General features: G+C 27.1%; 1 protein-coding gene, 1 long non-coding RNA gene and 4 other non-coding genes across 6 annotated transcripts; all 6 read right to left on the bottom strand.

The window, feature by feature from the left end:
- Positions 1-7046: 7046 nt before the first annotated feature.
- Positions 7047-9209, bottom strand: LOC111288483 (uncharacterized). Its single transcript, XR_002690108.2, has 2 exons — positions 7903-9209; positions 7047-7810 (listed from the first exon to the last, which is right to left on the bottom strand). It is a non-coding gene; the product is annotated as an uncharacterized LOC111288483 (long non-coding RNA).
- LOC149519036 (small nucleolar RNA Z103) lies at positions 7048-7142 on the bottom strand. Its single transcript, XR_016341966.1, has one exon. It is a non-coding gene; the product is annotated as a small nucleolar RNA Z103 (small nucleolar RNA).
- Positions 7221-7323, bottom strand: LOC149519037 (small nucleolar RNA Z103). Its single transcript, XR_016341967.1, has one exon. It is a non-coding gene; the product is annotated as a small nucleolar RNA Z103 (small nucleolar RNA).
- LOC149519038 (small nucleolar RNA snoR116) lies at positions 7556-7637 on the bottom strand. Its single transcript, XR_016341958.1, has one exon. It is a non-coding gene; the product is annotated as a small nucleolar RNA snoR116 (small nucleolar RNA).
- On the bottom strand, positions 7727-7809 carry LOC149519039 (small nucleolar RNA snoR117). Its single transcript, XR_016341959.1, has one exon. It is a non-coding gene; the product is annotated as a small nucleolar RNA snoR117 (small nucleolar RNA).
- Positions 9210-9676: 467 nt separating the features above from the next.
- On the bottom strand, positions 9677-14237 carry LOC111287755 (metal tolerance protein 9-like). Its single transcript, XM_022878434.2, has 6 exons — positions 13892-14237; positions 11804-11916; positions 11104-11349; positions 10829-10909; positions 10459-10689; positions 9677-10175 (listed from the first exon to the last, which is right to left on the bottom strand). Exons 1-6 carry the CDS (start codon positions 14052-14054, stop codon positions 9831-9833), a joined length of 1179 nt encoding a protein of 392 aa, XP_022734169.1. The 5' UTR covers positions 14055-14237; the 3' UTR covers positions 9677-9830.
- Between the last annotated feature and the right edge of the window lie 9904 nt (positions 14238-24141).

The raw sequence follows: 24141 nt of genomic DNA on the forward strand, positions 1-24141 counted from the left end.
ATTTTTTTATGAATGTGATTTTTACTTAACTATCGTGATTCACTAACATTGAGTTTGACGTATCTTCTCAATTCTCAAATGATTAAAAAATCTCATTAGCCAAACAATTTCTTGCACTATAGTTGAACAATGCTACAAATTTAACTTTAATTATAGATAGGACTATTTAATTCTCGTTTTTACTAATCCAAGATATAGCTTAATTTTCAGTAAGAAAACATAGCCAAAGGTAAAATTTTCTTTCATTTAAATCTTCTATCCAATTGGCATCCACGTAGCTAATTAAATGCAAACCACTTTTTTGATAGCGCAACAAATAATCCATGGTGCCTTTATAATACCTTAATATCCTTTTTATGGCTTTCTAATGAGATTGACTTGGATTGGATTGATATTTGCATACCATGCTTACGACATAACAAATGTTCAACCTTGTGCACATCATAACATACATAAAGTTTCCAATAGCATTAGAGTAAGGAACTTTTGCCATTTGTTCTTTTGTGAAGTCTTAGGACACATTCTTTGGCTCAAGCCTTCACTTTTTGCCATAAAAGTATTGATTTAATTAGCTTGTAGTTTAATACATTTTTAATAATTACTCTTGAGAAAGAGAATAATTTCTTGAAACAATCTCTTTTGATTCTTAAATTAAGAACGTAAGTTGCTTCACATATGTTCTTCATTTCAAATTTGAAGACAACCAATTTTCACTATAATGAAAGACTTTTTATCATTTCTAATCAATTATATGTCATCCATACAAAGTAACAAGATCACAAGCTTGTCTATAATTCTTTTAACACACATACATTGATTTTCATCAATCATGATAAAGTCATATCAAATTATCATTTGATGAATACTAATTTATTGTTGCTTGGAAGATTATTTAAAACCATAAATGGCTTTTAACATTTGTGCACTTTTATGCTATTAACATTTGTCAATGATTCCTATAGGTTATTCCATATAAATTTTCTCTTTTAGTTTTCCATTTAAAAAGACATTTGTCACATCCATTTTATGGAATTCCAAATTTAAAAATGCTACAATGGCTAGAATAGCACCGTTTGGTAGATCAATCAATTGTTTGGGGTTTTTATTAGTCCAAAATTCATAAAAAATGATTGTAATTGACTTAAAAGATACTCGATTGAATATATAAATATTTGATAATAATACTTTATCCCAAAATCGATTTACAAACTCACTTAAGCCAATATTAACTTAACCATTTTCATAAGAGTTTTATTTCTTTTATGTACAACACCATTTTGTTATGGAATCATTGGAATAGTTAACTGCCTATCAATACTATTTTCATTACAAAACTATCTGAACTAATCAAACAAGTACTCATAAGTAAGATAGTTTTCAATGCCTAAATGTTTTTATTTAATTGATTTTTTACTAAGTATACATACTTTCTAAATCACTTTAAGAGCTTTAGATTTATGAAAAAATCAAATAGAAAAAACTAAAAAATGTGTTATCATTAATAAATATGATGAAATATTGACCTCTATCATGTGCTCTTACATACCAAACAAGGAGTGGTGATCATTGGTTTTGTAGAGAGTATGTGTTTGAGAGATTGAGAGTTTAGAGAAGGGAAGAAAAAAAATGTATTACATTTTTTTATAATATCTAATTAGAAAAAAGACATGTGAATTCATGTGGCAACCTTAACCTAAAACTCATATTCTAGACTCGACTTGATTGCAGACATCTCTTTTCCTTTTTTTTTTTGTTATTTTTATTTTTATTATTTTATTTTATATGTTTTTACTTTTTTTATGATTTTATTTTAAAAGAAAGTCACCCAAAAAAGTAAGTTTATATTTCTAGTTAACATTGAAATTAATAATAGTTAAAGTAAATTAAAATTTATTTAACTAATAATTTTCTTATTAAATTAGATATTAACTAACTTTTATCTATTTATTACATTGTTATTGATTTTGAACTCTATATAAAATTATTCTTAATAAGATTTAAAGTTTAACTATATAAAAAAACTAGAATTTCTACTCCATTGAAGCATTAAAGAATTTAAATAACTATAAGATTTACATAGCTAACACGTTTCAATAATTTTTACATCCAACTAAAAGACATGTTAAATACATAAAGATTTTTTTTTAATTAATATATGATCTTTTCCCGTGCATATATGATTCTTTTGAGTTAAGGTGTCAATAAAGGTATAATCAATTCAAGTGAAGTCAATCCATTAACAAATTCGATCTTAACTTTCTTTGAAAACTCAAGACTTAAATTTCAACTTGAGTCTGCTTGTAAATTTTTACACTCAAGCTCTTCTTGTAATTTACTAGAATAGTTCAAGTTTGGCTTGAAAGGCTATGTTAATAAAATTATAAATATGGATATCAAAATATATATTTTTGTTCCTTACTTATATATAATATAATAAAATACAATTAAAAATTAAAGACTTGATTACACTTACGAACCTCTCAAATTGAGTATTAAAGTATTCAAATTTAGCTTGACTTGTTACTTAAGTAACTAAAGTTTGGCTCGATAATGAAAGAGTTAAGCTCAAGTATTCACCAAATTGAGCTCAAATAGCTTACTAATAATTTGACTTGTTTATGTTTTTAAGTATAAACCTATTTTGTATATTTGTTTATTTTATTTTATTTTTCTTTTGATTAAATTCATATTATGTTTTGATATTAATAAGGTATATTATGAATGATGTTATGAGGTATATTATGAATGATGTTACATATACAAATTTTAATTTCAATCAAAACCAACCAAAAAAATTAAGAGCCAATAAGTTAAAACTTATTTGGTTTTTGTATACTACTAATGCAATCACTAATAAATAGCAGTTTTTGCATTGAAACTTATTTAGATGATGATGATGATGATGATAATAATAATAATTCTCTTAAATAAGATTTAAATTTATTACTTGACTTATGCGAGTGGTTTAAAATTATAATTAATTTTTTAACTATATAATTTTATCAATATACTTTTAGTTTTGGAGCAAAATTATCATCATACTTCTAATATTTTTGTCAAGATGTAACAATTGAGAAATATTTTGTAGAATATTTTGTTAGAAGTTGTCATATAATTAAAAAAAAATTGAAAATGATGTGACATAAAAAAAAAAAAACCAACTTGGAAAATCATAATGTAGCATTTAATTTAGTAAAAAATGTCATAACGAAAAAAGAACATGCATAAAATAAAATAAAAAATAAAATTTTGAATTATGTGGCATTATATTTTAATAAAAATGTCATAATATAAAGAAGAAACATAAAAAGAAAAGTTTGGATTTTAGCTTCACGATTGTTTTTTGTATTATATTATGTTCAAAATTATTTTTTGAATTGTAGAATAGCTTTTAATAAAATATTTATTCAATATTCTCTAATTACTTCAAAATTAGAATTATGATAGTAAATTTATTTCATGGGGAGGGATTAACTTACATTTGTGCAAAATTTTTTAGTTTTTTTAATCATTAATTTCAATATATTTAAGGGATATGAATTCTTTTTATTTCTCTTATATTTTAGATTTATTGAAATTAATTGTCAGAAAAAGTTGTAAATCTAAAATGCTTTATATTGATGTATGTTGATTTTGCCTTTTACTTCATAATTAGAAGTATGATAGTAAAATTGAACTAATTTAAACACTAAATTTAAAACACTAATATAAATACAATGATAAGCTTATATGTTATCCCCACATCTCTTATTAATTTAATCATTTTATGCTAATAATTACATACATAAGTAGTTTGGATTGGTTTACAATATGAAAATTGAGACTCAAATTTTTTTTTTAAATTAATGTTATGAATGATCCTTAAATTGTAGTAAAATATTTAATATAGTACATAAATTTTAAAAATCTATAATGTAGTATATAAATTATAAATTTATTGACTAAAGTGATACTTAAAGAATTGTTTGTTTGATATAGACTTGCCAATTCATATTTCATTGTCATGTCTCATGTTGTGTTTGACACGTGTAATGATACAAATTATTAAAACATGAACATGATACAAATTATAAAATATGTTTAAATCTTAAATACGAATGCTTATTATATGTGTTACATGTAACACGACATGATTAAAATATGTATAATTAATTCGTTTAAACACAAGATGAATAAACATGAATAAAATATATATACATGAATAGATATGACTAACATCAATATACACAAAAATACGACTAAAATAATAAATAATTATAAACTATTTATCATTTACAACTTAATAAATTTGACATATTAATAATATAAAAAAGTACATGTATATTAAAATTTTTTTTTATACCTATTTAATATGCATTTAATATATATATATATATATATATTAGTTTTTAATATCAAATTCAAAATGATGAACTACTAAAAATTAAAAAATAAAATAATGATGTATAAGACTAGTATTAATGTATATATTGTATTTATATTATTAATATAAAAATAATTTTATAATAATTATTAAATGAGTATTATAATTAAATATTTAAAATAATCTTTATATGATATTAAATAGCTAATTAAGTATCATTATTAAAAAATTAAAAAATTAAAAAATAAAATAATCTTTATGTTTATATTAAATTAAAATAAATATAAAAAAATGTTAAACGTGTTAAACATGTTAAACGTACACTATTATGACAAGATTAAATTAAAAGTATTTTTCATATCATATCGTATATTAAATGTGTATCCGTATGACACGTTTTATCTAAATATATTTTTTCATATTTTATACGTGTTTAGAAATATCAATATGTATAAAAGATGAATTATATTATGTTAAAATTTATATCGATACGGATAAATATAAAACATATTTTTTTAAAACACATACGATTTTTGTCATATGTTTTTCGTGTCGTATTACTATATTATGTGTAAAATTATCAGATTTAGTTTGATACATACCATATTTGTTAATAGATTCATAATTCAAATATCATTTCAAAAATTTTTAAAATTTAAATATTGTATTAAATATTTTATTATAATTTAAAAATCATTCATAATATTAAATCTTTTTTATTTTATAAGTGATTTGTCATTAATTATGAAATTTGATAGCTTCTTATATTAATTAAAATTTAAATCTCACCATCTTTGTTCCTATCCCCTGTCTAATGTACCGAAATAATTTTACTATTATTTTTTTTTGGTTAATTAATTTTTCCATGAATAAAATATTAGTTGAGCTTAATTATCTCTCAAAAATTAATATAATTACTTTATTTGTATGTTTCTTTGTTTTTCATTTTTATGATATAATATTGTTAAGTTATTGTATTAATATACATAATTTTTTAATTAACAAGATCTCTTATGGCCATTAATAAAATGATAATAAAAATACGTTTATGAGACTTAAAAGAATAAAAGATGAAAAAGTTCATAATATGAATTATTTTATAAAAATGATACTTTATCAATTCATCCATTCTAATGATCATTATCTTCATATAACAATAAAATATATTATTTATCATTCCAATTTAACTATTTACATATATTAAATAAAATATTTATTTTTAAAAAAAATTAACTTACATTAATATAAAATTAAAAAAATTATACTTTTTTGTAATCATTAATTTCAAGAAATCATAAGATTAAATCAACTTTTTATTTTTTACTTATCTTTCTCTCTCTTCAATTTATTAAAATCATTTATTACAAAAAAATATAAAATTTTTAATTTTACAACAATATAAATTGATTCTTTCTATTACTTTTATTTTTGTGTGTAAAGCATATTTTATTCATTTAAGGAAATTAAAATAAATTTCATAAATAGAGAAGCACTATAATGCCTATAAACAATAAGTAGAGATATATTCAAGGTTAATAATTTAAAGTATATGATTACAAATGCAAAGTTTTAAAGTTTTGTTTTTTAAAAAATAAAGTTGAAATGTTCATATGATTTAATATTAATTAATATACACCATTATTTAATTAATAATCATTCTAGTTTAAAAATTAATAAAAAATGCAATGTACTTTTCCATTAGCAAAAAAATAATGAACTCAAAAAATTAGTTTAGAAGATAAAAATAAAAGTTCATTAATCAACCTTCAATAACATATATATTTTAAGTATAATAAAAAAATATTATTATTTAAACTCTTAATTAATTAAAAAAATGCAACAAATTGTATTATAAAAATATAACATCATTTCTTTTACTGTCATTATTAACTGCTAGCTGTATCCGTCGACTTATAACTTTATTTTAGATCGTTAATACGAAAAAATTTTAAATTCGAATATTTTTCTATTTTAATACATAACTTATAATTATATATTTTAAATTATCAAATATAATATATTTTAACCTAATTTAAAATTTAAATAATTTATTTATCTTAATTTTTTTATTAAAAAAATAAATTTGATCATTTATATATTAATATCATATAAAATATTAATAATTATTTATGTTATATTTTACATAAATATTTTATTATAATTGAACACAAAAACATAATATATATTTTTCTCTTCAGTGCATCTCAACACAATTATCTACTTAATATAACAATAATGTGTTAAATAAATTGGCATTCAAAATTCTTTTAAATCTTTTTCACTTTTAGACACTTTTAAATATAATTGTTAAAATAAATTTATAATACAAGATAATTAATAAGAAAATTAAAAATAATTTTTATTTTTTTCACTTTTTAAAAATTTTCTTCGGTAATAACCAAATAAAAATTTAAAAAATAAAAATAATTTTCGTTTTTCACTTTTTTAAAATTTTCTACGTATTAGCCAAATAAAAATTAAGATTTGAACCCAGCATAACATGAGCCGCTCTCCTATAAACCGCAGATACTTTAGACTTTGGTCCTAGAGGTATTCTTCAAAACATTATTCCAACTAATACTTAAAATAAATTTTCATTAAAATAAAACTTATAATTCTCGAATAAATTAAAAAAAAAGGATTAAAATCCATGTTAATTAAATCAGATAGAAGATAATAGTAATATGGATCAGATTCCTGGCTTGGATTCTCACAAATGAGAATAAATCGCACATTATATTCAGCTTCGATCATCTGGGGAAATAATCATCACTTCCATATTAATAAGTAAATTCGATAACACAATAAAATAAAAAAACATATAAATTTTTTAAAAATAATGGGAGAATATATGAAGATGGATCAGAGTTCTGGCTTGGAATCTCTAAAGAATTAGAGAAAAAACAAATCGCACAGTATGTTCAGCTTCGATCATCTGGGGAAATAATCATCACTTCCATCTTCATTCCAAATTAATTAAAAAAATTACTAAAACTTGAAAAAATGTGGAGCATCTGAATGCATAAAACTAGAGAAAAAGAGAGCAAAATGCCAGAATCTCAGCTCCAAATCTGTATTGGCAACGTACAGCGCTGAAGTCGCTATTTTTATTATAGCGCAACAGTGACTCTAATTTATTGCCTTCTTTGTATTTCTATTGATTTTTCATCTAAAAATAAAATACATAAAAAAAGGCTCAGAGAGTTGAAATATTATTACATCAACGAGGCAGAGCTCTCATGGTTTGATGGTATAATTTTCATCATCACCGCCTCAAAATAATCATACCAATAAAAAAATATTAAATCGAAATCGGAGAAAAGAAGAAGAAAAAAAAAGGTTTTCCTTTCGCTTGGATTGTTGATGCCTCAGAAACTAAACTTTGAAAGAATACATCAAAGATAAAAATCTCAGATGGTACGGACAAATGTTGAACATCACAGGCAACTAAGGATCAGAAAATAACACCAAAATCAAAATCGAAATCAAATATATGAAGAAACAACAAAGAGAAAAAAGGAGAGGAATTTTTTACGCACAAGAATGATTAGAGCGGACAGCGGAGCCAACTGAGTGAGGAAGAAAGAAGAGAGCGATGGGGTTATAAATAGGGAAGAGAACAGAAAACCCTAAATTGGCCTAAGGGATATTAAATTACATTATTGCCCATAATTTGTAGATGAAACTACAAGAGTAACCTTTTCTAAATGGACTCAACTTTCTCCTTTAGACAAAAGGCCGAAGAAAATGGGCCAAAATTGAACAAAAGAAGAGAAAAGATGAAATCAGCTATAACATCTATACAAAGTATATTAAAGCAACCCTAAACTTCTAATTTATAGCAACAACCCTCTCTTCACCACCACCGTCTATTATTTACTCATAACGAAATCCAAATCCATCAAAAGTTAAAACGGCTTGAAACCCAACTTGCTAGCTATCTCTTGCCACTTTTCTTTGTAGTGCATTCTTTCTCTTTTTTCACTTGCTTAAAGTAGAGATTGGTGGAGTTGATTGATGATAGAAGGGAGGGAAAGAGAAGAAATTAAGATGAAAATCAAGATGGAAATGATGATGGTGGGATTTTTCAAGTTGGCACTGCATTTAGGGGACAGTCCATGGTCTTCAAGCAAAGATAGTTCATGAGTTTTGAAAATCGAGCAATTGTAATTCATGGATGAATTTGATTTTGAAAGGTTATGTTACAAACTCGAGGAAATAACAACCAAAGACTTAAATAATAATAAAGTGAATTTAACATTTTAAAATTTTAAAATTTTATATTTTTATGTATTTATGTGGGATTTTGCATATATTTTTTATTCTATTTATTATTGTTAGAAATTTATTTTTGTAATATTTATTATTTAGATGTTATTAATTTCAATGTATGCATGGCCTATTGGTAAGGTGGCATTTATCATCTTGTAATTAATGGAAATTGACTTATCAGCTGCTTGATCGTCTTTGGATAATAATACCTATCTTAAAAATACATGCTAATTTCCCACTTGAATATCAAGGGACAATCCAACTTTGGCTACTTTAGAGAGGCACATCAGATAAAACTCCGACATCACCGACTCACTCTTCATTGACAAGGCTCTCATACATTTGGAAATGACAAACGAGCCCTTGGTTTTCCCCACGCTAGCTTTCTATAAGCTTCCATCTCAACAATATGAATAGAAACGGAGTCGGTTCTTACGGTGCCAAAATCATCCCTCTTGACCAGGGACGATTTTTATGAAATGGCTACCAAATTAGGACGGGTGAATTTTTTTTTATATAATAAATAATGAGGACAGATCAAAAGTCACTTTATGAATGTTCAGTTTTAATCACTTCAGATGTTATAAAAATATATATTTTATTATTTATTTAATTTTATATTAATATATATTATATTAATAAAAATTTTAATTTATTAAAATATTATATTTATTTATATATAAAATTAAGAAATAATTATATTTAAAAAATAATATTTTTATAAATATTATATCAAATTAAAATTATTAAATTAATTTCAAATCGAAATAAATATAAATTATAAATATATTTATCGGATCAGGATAAGCTATAAAAGATAATGATCTGATGTTGGATTGAGAAAGGGTTGGATGACTATTAGAGAGTAGAGTCGGAGCAAAGCATAAAACTACCTCTATTTGCCTTGCTGTCATCCCTATCCTAGTGTCAAGTCCTGTTTGTCTCATATTTTCATCATCTTATATTATCTGTCAAATTTTGCAGACCAAAAAATATTTACAGAAGCAAAATATCATTATCCTACACCAATCAACTGAAAAATGAGTGAAATTCAGGTGCATTTTGAACAAAAGTAAAATTATGTAGCATTTGGAAGTAAAATAGGAGAATGAAGAACAAAAGTACTACAAAGTTATTTAAAAGACACTAAAAGCTTCAGAAATCAAAGCCAGCACTGCAAGCATCGATGATAAGATCAGGCCATGGTCTTATGTTCAGGCCGATGTGTAAACTCAAAATCTATATGCACAAAGGCTCGCTCAACTTCTGGTAGCTGCTCTAGTTTCTCCTGGAGTTTCTCACCTATGATATGTGCTTTACTCAGAAGCATGTCTTCTGGCAACACAATGTCGACCTCCACAAAGTAATGAGAACCAAAAGTATATGCCCTAACTGTGTCAATGTGTCGTATCTGTTCATGGTGGTTCCATATCAGATACGTCAGTTTCGCAAGAAAATCAGGTGGAGCAGTCCTTCCAATTAGTGACCCTACATTCTCAATCACTGTTCTCGCCCACGTACCCATTGTGTATAATGCTATCTGCAGTTATGGATTTAAGAAGTATAATAAGCTTTTAAGCATATTAGTAGCATGTGCAAAAATGAAAGTGGTGCATGACACATCCATGGTCAGGATTGGAGAATTGCAACTTCTTTCTGGAAACAAACTGAGCAGTGAATCCTAGCAAAATTTATAATTTTGATCATAGCATAGAGAGCATTATCATCATTTAATTGAAGCATCAGGGGCATTATAGTGCTAACAGAAATACTGAACCCCAATAAACTATAGCATAAATGATTAAGAAGGATTTTTAACTCACTATTATAGCTCCAGTTGGATCAATCCACCAGCGGAAATGAATAGCTAGAACGGCTGTTGCTAAACCCACTGAATTAGTAACCACATCAAAGAAATGATCCTGAGCATAGGCTCTAACGATTTCATTTTTAAATTGCCGGCAATAGACCATGAGGACAAACTTCACCACTGTCACGAAAACCATAATTCCAATCATCCACTTCTCTTGCTTGTGATTGATCTCAGGGTGGGACTATAGCCACAAAAGGAACAAAATACTAAATGAGTAAAAAAGTTGTGGCCATACCAAAATGATTAAAGAAACTAATGGCAATTTTGTGTAAATGCAGCATCTAAAAGATGCTACGTTTAACTGAATCAAAGTAGCATACCTTTGCAATAAGTTCCCTGACAGACTCCAGCAATATTTGTAATCCTAGAGTTGCCATTACTGAAGCAAAAACAATGATACCCTGGATTGTCAAGCTTAGTTAGTGGATATTTGTTGTAAATGGAAAGAAATACCAATTTTTATTGAAAAAGCTGTTCAAGAGGTGAGAAGAATAGCAATCCGAAAAGAATTTCTGTAAAGCTCAGATCAATAGAAGTTGATCTTTGAAATTAATCATAACCATAAATTAGACTGGAGACCAAAGAAATAACTTACGACTGGCTGCATTCGTTTCTTTCCAATTGGATAGTGATAACGATTGGGGGTTTTCATGGCATATGCGGTGAACCATAGAATCAATCCTGACAAAAGATCCAAGAGTGAATCTAAAGTTGATGCAATAACTGCCAAAGATTTGCTTTCAATAGAAGCGTAAACTTTGGCAGCGAAAAGCACCAAGTTAGCAATGTTTGACACATGAACTGCCATCCTCTCACTCTTAGCAAGTTGCTTCATTTCATCCTGAAGACAAAAAGGTATTTAAGGATTAAATTTTGCTTTCTGTGAACAAAAAGGATCTATATAAATTTAGAATACATTGATATGTGAGTTTTATTTGATGTTTAAGGCAAAATGAGAAGATCGTTGATTAGGATTCTGATTAAATGATATTGTCATCATCATTTAACTAAAATGAAGAAAATATCTCCTATTATTGCATCTAAAAGCCGAACAAAATCTTTAAAACCGTCAAATTGTCAGGAAAATGGAAGTGCATAATGGTCTAATCCGCCAGACACAGTTCAGTGCTCTGCTAGTTGGATGAACAATGTCATCTAAAGCCTCAGAGTAGTTCAATTCCCCCTTTCCATATCATTTTAACTCATGCAAATCAAGAACAAAACATCTCTAAGTTCTCTTTTCATCCCTAGATGCGATAAAAACATTGCGGGGAAAAAGCCAGTGAGGGAAATACCTCTGTTAGGCTTTCAGGCAAACTACCCATCTCGTTTATGGTCTCCATCTCATTAAATCCTTCAAGGAGCCTTTCTTGTTTTTTATAGTACTCTGAAACCTTGCGCTGTTTATCTGAAGTAAGTGAAAGAAAGAAAATCCATAAACAATCATAACATTATAGGAGAAAGAGATTGTACATGACATCATTTGGCAAACTGCCTAAAACGACATTATAACTTGTTATACACACAAACAATATTACATGTAAAAGAACATAAAGGGAATGATGAAACTATGAACTTTTGCCTTCATTTTTAAGAGTTGTCAATTGTTAAGAATCCAGAATAGACTTCTAGTTGGTAGCTTAGAGTCATAAAATGTTGGTGAGCTTCTTCCTGACAAATCTATGATTCAATCAAAAGAAACCCTTTACTGCTAATGTATAATACTTCACAGAATTTTGACATGATAGAAAATCTTGAGATGATTTTCGTTTTATAACATCATAGAATGTCCCATAATTAGTGCTTGCTATGCCTTAGAAACAGGTTTGGTTATAGTGTGTGCTTCACCACAAATAAAAGAAATTAAGCTTAGAGGATCCAATTCAATGCCCATCAAGTTCTCCAGGGACCACCCCTAAAATTCTGAAGTTCAAGATCAAAAAATTCACGAACAAAGCCAGGAATTTGGGATTTTGTAAATCATATTCTTTGGCCTAACTCTTATCTGAATTTTTTTTTTTTTTTTATCAAGGGCTGCCTAATAATGATCTTTGTATATCTTGTTGGGGCAACGACAAACACTTCAACTTTTTAGCAGATAATATTATATGCTTTAGTTTAATAAACAACAATGGTCCCTTAGAAAAGAAGAAAACATTTGTAATGAAATCGATCCACTTTTTCCATGGCATTAAAGCTTCAACAATTAAATTTTAGAAGCTTCATTAATAGAAAAGAACATGAAGACAAGCTAGCCCCTAAAGTTTTTAACAGTGCAAAAGCACTTTTGCCAAACATGTTCTAAAACTTTTAGAGACAATCTTGTAGGATTCCACTAACTCATTAAGAAATTGGATCATGTATATCATATATGCACCATATATTAGGATTTAAGTTATAAATTATTAACAATAATGCACTGCTTGTATTAATATTATCAGTTATCAGATTCATCTAAATTGAATAAATTTATTTTTTCAATTGTCAGATAGATCTAGATGGCAGAAATAAATTTTTTAGTATTTGAGATTATCAGAGATTGAACTTTAATAACTTTAATTAGCACCCTACCAACAGATAACGTGATACCATTGCATCGGGAGCATATCACCTGGATCATTGTATTACAATTGTGTGGTCCATCAAAATTTTATAAGGAGCTCACACTTATAAATGGTAGACTCTTTACATAATTTTGATTAGACGAGTGTAAAATTATAATAAAAAGAATTGCTGCTGAAATACTCCTCTATTCCATTCCACCGTAACTCCAATTATTTATTGAAATTAAAGTTAATGATACAAAAATTTCGATGTAGCCAAAAATGCTAAATCAGAAATAACAAAGATAAGCACTAAGCAAAATATTGTTTACAAGGAAAAGATACAAACAATGAAGAGAGAACAATAGCTGGATTTTGAGTAAAAATGATTTAGCAATTAAATCCATGCAGGATGTGGAAATTAAAAATCAAATATTTGGAAGATGACAACATCAATTAAGCTTACGCATCCATCATAAATTCTCCTTCATAATTCCATTTTTCTATTGATATAATTATAATTACAATTATAATTATAATTATAGTTATAATTATAAAATGACAAAATGAATTTAATTGCCCTTGTGTGCACCAAATTCGAGACCCTTCACATGGCCACAACAAAGTCTCAAGGACAATTAGAAATTAAGCAGAAAATATTACGGTAATATTTTTATCCTAAGCAGTTAAAACGAAAATAAAAAAACAAGAAATCTCTTTGCAATTGCAGAAACCACTTTCATTCAAACACAAAATTTAATATAATCTCAACGTGTTCATAAACAAAAAACAAAAAGAAGAAAAAAATGCAAAACTGAGATTGAAGAAGGAAAAGCTTACTAGGAGCACAAAGCACGGTGGAGAACGGAGCAGCATCGTGATGATCATCAGAGTTTAACCTTTGTTGGGGAAGGTGAAACTTGTCGAGGGTGAGACGCCAAGAAGACGGCGACGTTTCTCCTTGATGAGGCAGAAGCTCTGTGTTGTAATCGCCGCTCTCCATTTCTTTCTTCCTTTTTGGGTGAAACTGAAAACATCAAAATGCTGCTTTTTTTTTTTTTTGTTATTACTCGATGCTTCCGAAGGCCGCTCTTTCCTTTCCTTATTATGCGGAAGTGGGAGGGGAAGAGAGCCTGTATTTGCTCGTATTGTATGTTGTGGTGTACCCGACAATGGCATCCTCTTTGTGGATTATTTATTATTAAATTCATTATTAATTTGTGGGAAGGAGGGACTTTTACTTTTATCTCGTTTATATATTCTTGAATTTTCCTTTCCACGAAATAAATAAATAATAAAACTTTTTCTTTATTAAAAAATGAAAAATTTTCAGATTTTGACAAGTGAAAAATTATTACAATACGAAGTAAATGATCTCACACGAGATGCCACACGACGTCATTTCATTTATGGAATTTAAAATTTTCATTGTTTACGTGTAAAATAAAAATCGTTATAATATAAATCAACAGAAATTTAAAAAATTCATTGAAAATTTGATTATAATTTTTTAAATTTAAGAGTAGATTGATAAATCATTTAAATTTATAATTTATTCAAAATTTAATTTTTAATAATTTAATTTAATTTGATCGATTAATCATTTTTAAAAGATCATAATTTTATCAAATATTTTATCGAAAATTTTTTATTTGTTGTAGATATTAAGGAACATTGTTGATTGATCTAGTTGGTGGATGAAATTTAAAAATTATGAATTTAAAAAAATTTATGTATGTAATATATTTTTCAAGTAAAATAATTTAAGAATAAGGGAGTTTAAAAACATATTAAAATATAAAAAAAATAAATATAATAAAATTATAATTCCTCTGTGAAATACCAAATGAAAGTATATTCTTGTCCTCTGGACGAGAAGTGATATGTTGTTCTTGGAATTTTTTAAAGAATAAAGAACATTTCTTGAAAAGCATATATGTTTTGATCACTCAATCTTTTAAGTTTCATTTTTTTTGTGGTGGTGTTGTAGTTTTAAATGGATGGCAATTTTGATAGATACAAGAGCATACCAAATTGTCCACTATTTCTACCCTCTGTGATCCACTGTGCTTTCAATCCTCAATTTAAAATTTTTTTTCAAAATATTTATTTATAATAAATATAAGAAAATTTTTTAAAATATTCAGAAAAAAATTTTTTTTTCTAATTTTTTTAAGTATCCGTGAATAGATCCATCCGCTTCTATCTTTTATGCCCATTACATGTCGTACATATGAAAATCACGCGAGGTTTATTTATTTACTGAAAGAAATATGACGTTGAGAAGTTTTAAAGCGTCGAGCTCTGACTGCTTTTTAATTGTTTATTTTTATGGTAATTGCTCTCGAAATTTCCTGGAGACTTCGGCAGCGGTAATCTTTGGACACGTTATTTTGCTTTACCATTTTAAACTTTTCTTTTAAAATACGAAATGACGTAAGATTGTCACTCACAGTTGAATTCTCATGTTGATTGAAAACAAGGAAAAACTACAATATCCAATCATGATTTTACCTTCAAGTTCAAGTTATTCTTTGATTGAAAACCGTCAATCACTCTAGGTAAAAGTTTGAAATATCTCTACTTTCTCCAACGCTAATATTTCTTGGACTTTTTCTTTTACTAAACCACACGTTAACCCAAAGACATGATTGGGGACTAATATCTCTTTTCCAACTTAATAATTAATTACTAATTAATTAATTTTAACCCAATTAATTATTTAAATTGGGTTGGGCCTAATCCACATTTCATGGATAAATTCCTTATTCCAATTTTACGGATTTTTTTTTATCTCAACAATAAAAAATGTGTTTATTTTAAATGGTGTATAACGGTCGGATTGGATTGGATTATGAAATATGAATTGTATACAGTGAGATATAACTATAAAAAAATTATTAAATTTATTAATAGTAAAATTTTTTAATTTCATAAACGAGATTAATAAGATGATATATGTCTTTTAAGATGAATTTAAAAAATAAAAAAATTAATTAAAATTAAAAATATAAATGAAATATGTGTTAATTTTTTAATAATATTTATAAAATTAAAAATTGTCAACAAATTTGATTCTTATGCAAAGTATTTTGAAACTAAAAAGTCTTGAATGTGACTATACAAGATTGTCGACGGGATTTGATTCTTATGGGAAATATTTTGAAATTAAAATAAGCTTAAATGTATTAAGTCAAAATAGAAAAAGCACTCTTAAAATCATTCATTTAGAGAATTAGATAAAAATTAATGTTATATGCGTTATGTAGATATTCGATTTAATTTGTGCACTAAGTTAATTGAACCTAGTTTAATTTTAAGCTCAAGGACCCAAAATCGATTGAGTTTGGACTTGTTCAAAGCCCAACTGGTAGATTTTTTTATTTATTTTTATATATTTATCTTATTTATCTTTTTTTTATCTGTTTTACTCATTTTTTATTTTTGTTTTATTTTTTTATTCATTCATTATTTTTCTTGTTGATTATCTTCAGTTTTAATTTTTTTTCTTTAAAATTATCTGTTTAATTTAAAAAGAAATAAAGGAAAAGAAAAAGCAAACCGAAAACTTGAAATTTAAAATTGAGGTAAGATTGTCCTTCGGTGGTAAATGTCACCAGAAATGATAGGGATTAATTTTGAGAGATAATTTGTTGATTTATTTGGGACAAATCTAATCCTAGTTGAATTGTTGATTTATTTGAAGCAAATATAATCCTAGTAGAACTAGATTTATGCTAAATTCACTTATAAATAGGTTTTGCAATATGCAACAATTCGGCAACCTTTTGGTAGCCAATACTAGTTGATCAATATCCAGATTCAACAATCATAGTCCTAAATTAAACCAATTTCTAGAAAGCTGGAAAAATTCAATTTTCAATAAACTTTTATCATTAATAGCAATAAGAGGTAGCAAACAAAACGGTAGAAAGAGCAATTACACAGCAATCAATAGGAAAAACTTGGGGAACAAGAAAATAGAAAATCGAGCAAAATCTCCCCAACTAGCAAAATCTTAACAAACTCCAACAAGTCCATTAAACCAACCCCTCATTCCCATTTGCTACAATCACTTAGCAATTTCACAACCCAAATCAGAAACCTAAACGACCAATTACCAACAACCATACAAAGAAATAAGTTTGGCGGCAAACATAGAAGATACACACAAGTTCAAAATTCAAAATCCAAATAGTTGTAAAAAAGGAAAAAAAAAGAAAAAGCAAATATAGGTTTTGAACTTGAGTAGTTCAACATGACTTTTCACATGAATCCATCAAGTTTCAGAAAGAATCGGTAGGGAATAAAAAAGAGGGCCCAAAACAAGCTTCTAGACAAATTTTAGAGTTTTTCGGTCGTTAGTGAACGGCCAATGTGCAGTGGTGACGACGACATTGTTTCACCAAAAACTGGGTTAAGTTTGAAGATCCCAATTGGCATTCATCCATTGTAGAAAGAAGTTAAAGATTTTAACTTGTAGAGAGAGTGAGTGAAAAGTAAGAGTGAAGGCAAATATTTTGGAAAATGCCTTTATACAAACATTAAAACGATGCCATTTTGGTATTAAAAGAATTGATTTCCTTCAACCCACTTAGTAGATCCATGCCTCCACCAAATAGTCGACCCAACCCAGTTGCATAAGCCACACTCCTAAGCCATCTAGTTGAGTGTAAGCTGACTTTCTAGCCACACCTCTTGAGCCATTTTTTGTTTCTGTAGTCAAGTCGAGTCAAATTTTTTAGTTTTTTTTTTATTTTTATTTTTACATTAATTTGTTTATTTGTTTATTTATTTATTTGATTATTTATGTATTCATTTATTTGTAAATATTTTTTAAAAATAACAAAGCATTTTTAACAAATAAAAAAGAACATTACCAACATATTAGAGGGTTCAAATTTTTAAAATGAATTCTTCAATAAGATAAAAACTTTACCAACTTATTGAAATGCAATTTAATTTTTAAAATAAAGTTTTACCAACATATTAAAGAACCTTATGAAATTTTTAAAAAAATTAAATTTTAGGAAAAACAAACATAGTTTTAATAAAATTCTATCAATATATTAGAGGATAATTTTTAGCAAAAAATCTTACCAACATATTGAAAGATAATTCTGAAAATAAAGTGTTTTTATAAAATTAAATTTTGAATCTCCAATGATAGAATACAAAAAGCATTGTAAATAGCAATTTCTATATAAATTCTTAGGTAGGAAATTCTTTTTAAATTTTACTAACATATTGGAGAATTTAGAAAAGATTTTCAATATTAAGATTTTCACAAAAATTCACACAAATTAAATGAATATAATGATAGAACCTCTTCAAAACATAATAAATAGTCTCCTTGAATACTTATGAGGTGAAAGAATATCCTTAAATTATTACCATCATATTGAAGTAACTTGAAAATAATTTCCAATATTAAATTATTGGTAAATTTTTAAGGCTTTGGATAACATGAAATCAAATTGATAACATCCTTTTATGGTTATTGTAAGGGTGTTATAACCTTTCTTACATGTAATTGTATTGTTGGACTTAGTTCTAGTTTCGTGGACTAGAATTTACCTTTTAAAGATAGTCAAGTCAAACCTGAGACCTTTTTAAAATATGATAAATTCATTAGGTAGCTAATCGTAACTAAACAAAAAAAATTAGTGGTGGTTCTTTAAAGTTAGGTTAACGATAAGTTTACGAATCTATATGTTATAATAGTTTGGTGACTTCACTAAGAAAAGTCAAGAGTCAGGCCAATAAACTCATGTTATCCAAAGCTGAAGTTAAAGTTAAAAATTTTTCTTTGAATGTTTTATTTGTTTCTAATTGTACCATATTTTGTCATTCACTTGCATTTGTATAATATGAACTCTATTTGAACTTTTTCCCTTAAAAGAGAGTCAAGTACCTATGCTTTTGTGAGATTTTATGTCTCTGTTCAGGCTAGCGAAACATTCTTACTCAAATTAAATCCTTTCTGTTTGAAGCTTGTGATGGGCGAGGATTGTGGTGCCTTACTAGTCTGTGATAAACAATGATGTAAAGAACAATTTGAGAACCTTTAGAGTTAACCCAAACTGCATATAGTTAGCCTTATGGACTTAACCTTTAGGTAGAGCCATGTCCTTCCTTTTTGTAGAAATGATCCAAAATTAGGTCATATACCTTTTGTTATACATGAGTTGTGTACTAACTTATTTTGTTTTTTCTTTATTAGATGCTAACTCTGTTCTTATTTGTTACTTCTTATTTGTGAGAATCATATTTAGGTTCATAATTATTTTATTTATTTATGTACTTGTTTGCTTGTTTGTTTGATTATCTATTTTCTTTCATTTCATGCATTTCATTCATCCATAAAGCATTATCATTCATGTAATACATCATCATCATTTATGTAATACATCCATCATATCATTGTATAATATAAAAATATTCTGCTTTATTTGGGGTAGTAATTTAGAAGACATTGGTGATCAATTGAAAGCAAGGATCCAAGCCTTGAAACTTATCCAAGAAAAATTACGGCATGACCTATGAGAGGCAAAAATGCAACTTGCCAAGCTAGTGGAAAGGGTTGAAAATCTTGGAGCGGCTTGTTCTCAAGAGTCCTCACTAATTTCAATTCATGTGTACATTAGGTAGCCATTTTGTCAAGATCAAAAAGTTTTTCACAATACTAGACCAAGTCATGCCAACGCATCCGATAGCCCAAAAAAAATCAAGTCAGAAAAAGGATAAGGCAATCTAACTTTGTATTGACCCTATAGATTGGTTCATACCTAAATTATTATCTTCAATCTTAACAATCTTTTTTTGGCACCTCAAACAAGACCTGCTCCCATTCAACTCCCATAGATTGGCCCAAACCCATACTATGTCCTAGTTATGAACAATGTTTATCAACCAATCTAGTAACTAAGTTTCCCAATAAACCCTCAGGCATATGCATATATATCTAATTCTACTTTAAGACCCACACCTGTAAATTCACCCATGGATCAACCCCAAGAAATTGTAAAGTAACAAAAAAAAAACTATTATTAATCGAATCCTTGTGACCTACAGTGAGCTATTTCCACTACTTCTCCAAAACCATTTGATTGCACTAGTTCCTTTAAAGCCATTAAATCCTCCATATCCTAAATGGTATGATGTTAGGGCTCGATGTGATTATCATTTCAAAAATACAGCCTATTTGATAAAAAATTATCATATTTTCAAACATAAGGTGTAATGTTTGATCAAAACTGATTTGTTGATTTTTAAGAAAGATACAAAGCCCAAGATTGTTCAGAGGTCATTACCTAATCATAATGGCTGAAGAATTTATCTACAGTTGCACTAGGATCTTGAAGTTAAAGAATAGGACTAGGCAATAGATTTTAAAAATTTCTTTTGGAATGTTTTTTTTTTATTTTTGTCAGAATAATTTTTAATTTTTAATTAAGGAATTTTTAACTCTTTCTTATTAAATGATGGTACTAAGAGCATTAATATATTCATTCATAATTTTTTTTTCTTTTTGCATAAGGTTTAGCTAAACATCATTCTAATCATAAATTATGGTATGTAATGTTTAAAGATAACTCGACCATCCAATAACCCTGATGAATTAACTCGCCATTAGTACAACACTAAAGCTCGAGCCAGACAAATAAAGCATGAAAATGTGAGTCATTTTAAAAATATAGAAAGGGCCGAAGAAAAACTCAGAAGAGAGTTAAACAAAATCTTTGAAGCACTAAACAAATTAAACAAAAAAAAAGCTATGAAAGAAGATGCTAGCCATAAAGATCATCCATCACAGGATGTAATCGATCTTTTGTACCTTTTTTACTATGGCCCATATTAGGCCCTATCCACTCAAAGCATTCCATTATAGCAATTCTCGTTCTTGGTAGGATATACCTATCTTGGAATGCTTTTCACATTAACTTAGGGACATTTTCAAACTTATAGTAACCTTATCTTTACAGAAAAGGTAGTGGACTCAATTCAAGTCTTCAACATGGATAATCTAAAGGAAAAAAAATTAAAGCTGAAGATAGTCAAGAATGTGAAAGACTTAAAATCTGAATAAAAGATGAATCTACAAGCGGCTGAACTTTGTTTGATTTTTAATGTAGTTATCCCACTACAGTTCAAAGTCTTGAAGTTTGAAAAAATATAATGGTATTATGTCCAGCAACTCAAGTCACTATGTACTGTCAAAAAATAATCATTTATACAAATGACAAGAAATTATTAATACACATATTTCAAGATAACTTTACTTGTTCTGCTGGTATATGGTACATACAATTAGATAAAACTCGTATTATGTCATAGAAAGAATTAGCAAGGGCGTTCATTACCCAATATCGGTACATCATAGAGTTGGCTCCAAACTACCTTTCTTTGTAGAGCATGGAGAAGAAAACAATAAAATCTTTTAAAAAATATCCTAAATGTTGAGAGATATAGCTATTTAGGTCAAACCATCTCTTACTAAGAAAAAAACTATCATTCTATTTGTTAGCACCTTTAAGGCTCCTTACTACGAGAAAATGATAGAAAATGTCATCAAGAACTTTGTTTATATGGTAATCTCTAATAAGATAATTGAAAATACCATCAATAATGATAAGCTAAGAGGAAGAGAGTCAGCTAGCATGAAGAAAAGTGAAATACCAAAGAAGAAATATAATAAAACTTAAGTAGTGAGCTATGATAATCAACAATTCAGAAGTTTTCCCTAATACTTGCCATTGATGTATCCAATTCATTATTATCAGTGAATAATCTAACACCTTACCCCTATCAACTTGTCACACCATTTGCTTATCCACATACTTTCATTCAACTCATAGTTATAAACCCGCCACTACACTTATTGTAAAATCTGCCCTAAAATCTCATAATCAGACTAGCAATTCGGGAGAATCATAAAAAAAAAAGGCTTCTTTTGATCCCATTCCAATGACATGTGCAGACTTGTTGCCACAGCTAGTAGAAAATCATTTTTGGCCCTTGTTTATGTTGAGCCAATGAAACTTCTCTACTCGAAATGGTATGATGCTAATGCTCAATGTGACTACTATTATAGGATCACAGGTCATTTAACAAAAAATTGTGTTACCCTGAAGCATAAAATACAAGGTTTTATCAATGATAGGTTGATCAAGTTTAGAGATAATGAAGGGCCAATCGTTACTAAAATTTCTTTGTCTAATGATACATGGGAATGATTTTGAGAATATATTTTTAAAGCTTTTTAGGATGATCTTTTATGTGTTTATCTTGTATTTATCTCGTATTTTAATAAAACGATAAGTGCATTTCATTACATATTTTTCTTTTTATTCTTCTATTATCCTTACTTTTATCCTTTTATATTTCACCCACTTTTATTCTAAGTAATGAATGTTTAGACAATTGTGACAATAATTTAAGTTTCAATCTTGGATATTTCATTTATACTAATGAGATTGATGATTTTGACCCTTAATCTATTAGGTGAATTAAAAATGGATATGCTTTCCTTATCTAATAAAAGGTAGAAATAGATACACTATAGGAGAATGTGGTCTTTTATATCCATAAGCTAGCTTTCATTCAATATATGTTTTTTTAAAAAAAGCATTTACATTTGAGATGAAAAATGATCATATTTTTTTTACCTTTCATAAAAAGTAAAATCATAAATTTGCTACATTTTTTAAGCTTATTATGATTTCTTTGAAAGAAACCTACCAAGATCACCCTCCATATTTGAGAGCAAAGTTTAGAAAAATGATCTATTTGCCAAAAAAAGTCATAAATGACTGTTGGGGGAAAAAAAGAGAAAAAATGAAAAAAAAATCTTATGCGTGAATCTTTCTTGAAAAATAAAATAAAATGAAAAAGTGAGATGAAAGAAAAAATGAAAAAAATAGAAGGCACTTGATAAAAAATGAGATAAAATGCCAAGTTGCTTTAGATGATCTTTTGGTTTACACTTTAAACACATATATTCGAGCCTACTTGATCAATTTTTTTCATAACCCTTCATTATAGCCTTAGTTACGTGCGTTAAAAAAACCTATTTTGATTAAACATGAATACTAAAATTGAAAAATCATATTTTGAATTGAGGCATGCTCAAATGACAATAAGGTATTACATGTTAGGGATTCATATGGAGTTCGGTATGAATGCCTATAGGGAATAAAGTAAAAAAAAAAAAGAAAAAAAGAAAAAATAAATGAAAAATAAAAAAAAAGAAAAAAATGAATGATAAAAAAAGGGAAAAGGAAAAATTGAATCAAAAACTCAAAATGGTAATTTAAGTAAAAAAAAAGATATGTTGGCTGAAAGCCTGAAAAGATAGTCCAAGAATATTCATGAGTCTAGCTAAGGGGCAAGATTTGAATTTTTAGCCTAAAGAGATCAAAAGTGTCGATAAAATGAGTTTTTAAGAAAGAATTCTAAATTGGTGTGAAAAACTATTTGAATGTCCATTATTTTGGATGTTTGAATCCCATCCAAACTCTTAGCCTATCAACATGCTTTGACATTGCCTTTTCACTTATTATCCCTCAGTAAACTTGTTCTTACATTAAATATCCTTTTTCTTTAAACTCTTTATTTTTCACCATTCTTGCTTCCTTTTAATAAAAAAATATGTGATGAACTATATTTTTCATGAAATTGGAATGATGAGAAATAAATGAGAAAGTATATAAAAGATCCTTACATTATTTCTAAAAAAAACTCGATAGTGATAGGGCAGAATAAAGATAGTGTCATAAAAGAAATTTATGAAAATATTGATCCACAGAGCTTTCAAAAGAATAAGCATCTCAAGAAAAGTTTAGATTTGGTGAAAGGATATTTCGAAGGGGTAGATAAAAGTTATAAAGATAACTGATTTTGATGGATAAAAATAAAAATCTTGAGAACCTTTTTACCGTAATTATGGATGCATTCATCGCATTTCATAAATTACATTCATGACATTCATTACATACTTTGCTAACAAGAGGTTTCAATTAGCAAAAAGCTAAAAATTTTTTAAGCAAATGAATTTTGAACTAGCAAGTCATTGGTTAAGGAAAATTTTC

This window comes from Durio zibethinus, chromosome 4, assembly GCF_047325235.1.
Source record: "Durio zibethinus cultivar Kanyao isolate XHJ-2024 chromosome 4, ASM4732523v1, whole genome shotgun sequence".
NCBI lineage: Eukaryota > Viridiplantae > Streptophyta > Magnoliopsida > Malvales > Malvaceae > Durio > Durio zibethinus.

Coding starts and splice junctions, on each gene's coding strand:
- LOC111287755 (XM_022878434.2), bottom strand. CDS start 14,054: ATGGAGAGCGGCGATTACAACACAGAGCTTCTGCCTCATCAAGGAGAA. Junction 11,350..11,803: donor TGCCTGAAAGCCTAACAGAG/GTATTTCCCTCA, acceptor TTTTGTCTTCAG/GATGAAATGAAGCAACTTGC. Junction 10,690..10,828: donor TCAGGGAACTTATTGCAAAG/GTATGCTACTTT, acceptor TTGTGGCTATAG/TCCCACCCTGAGATCAATCA.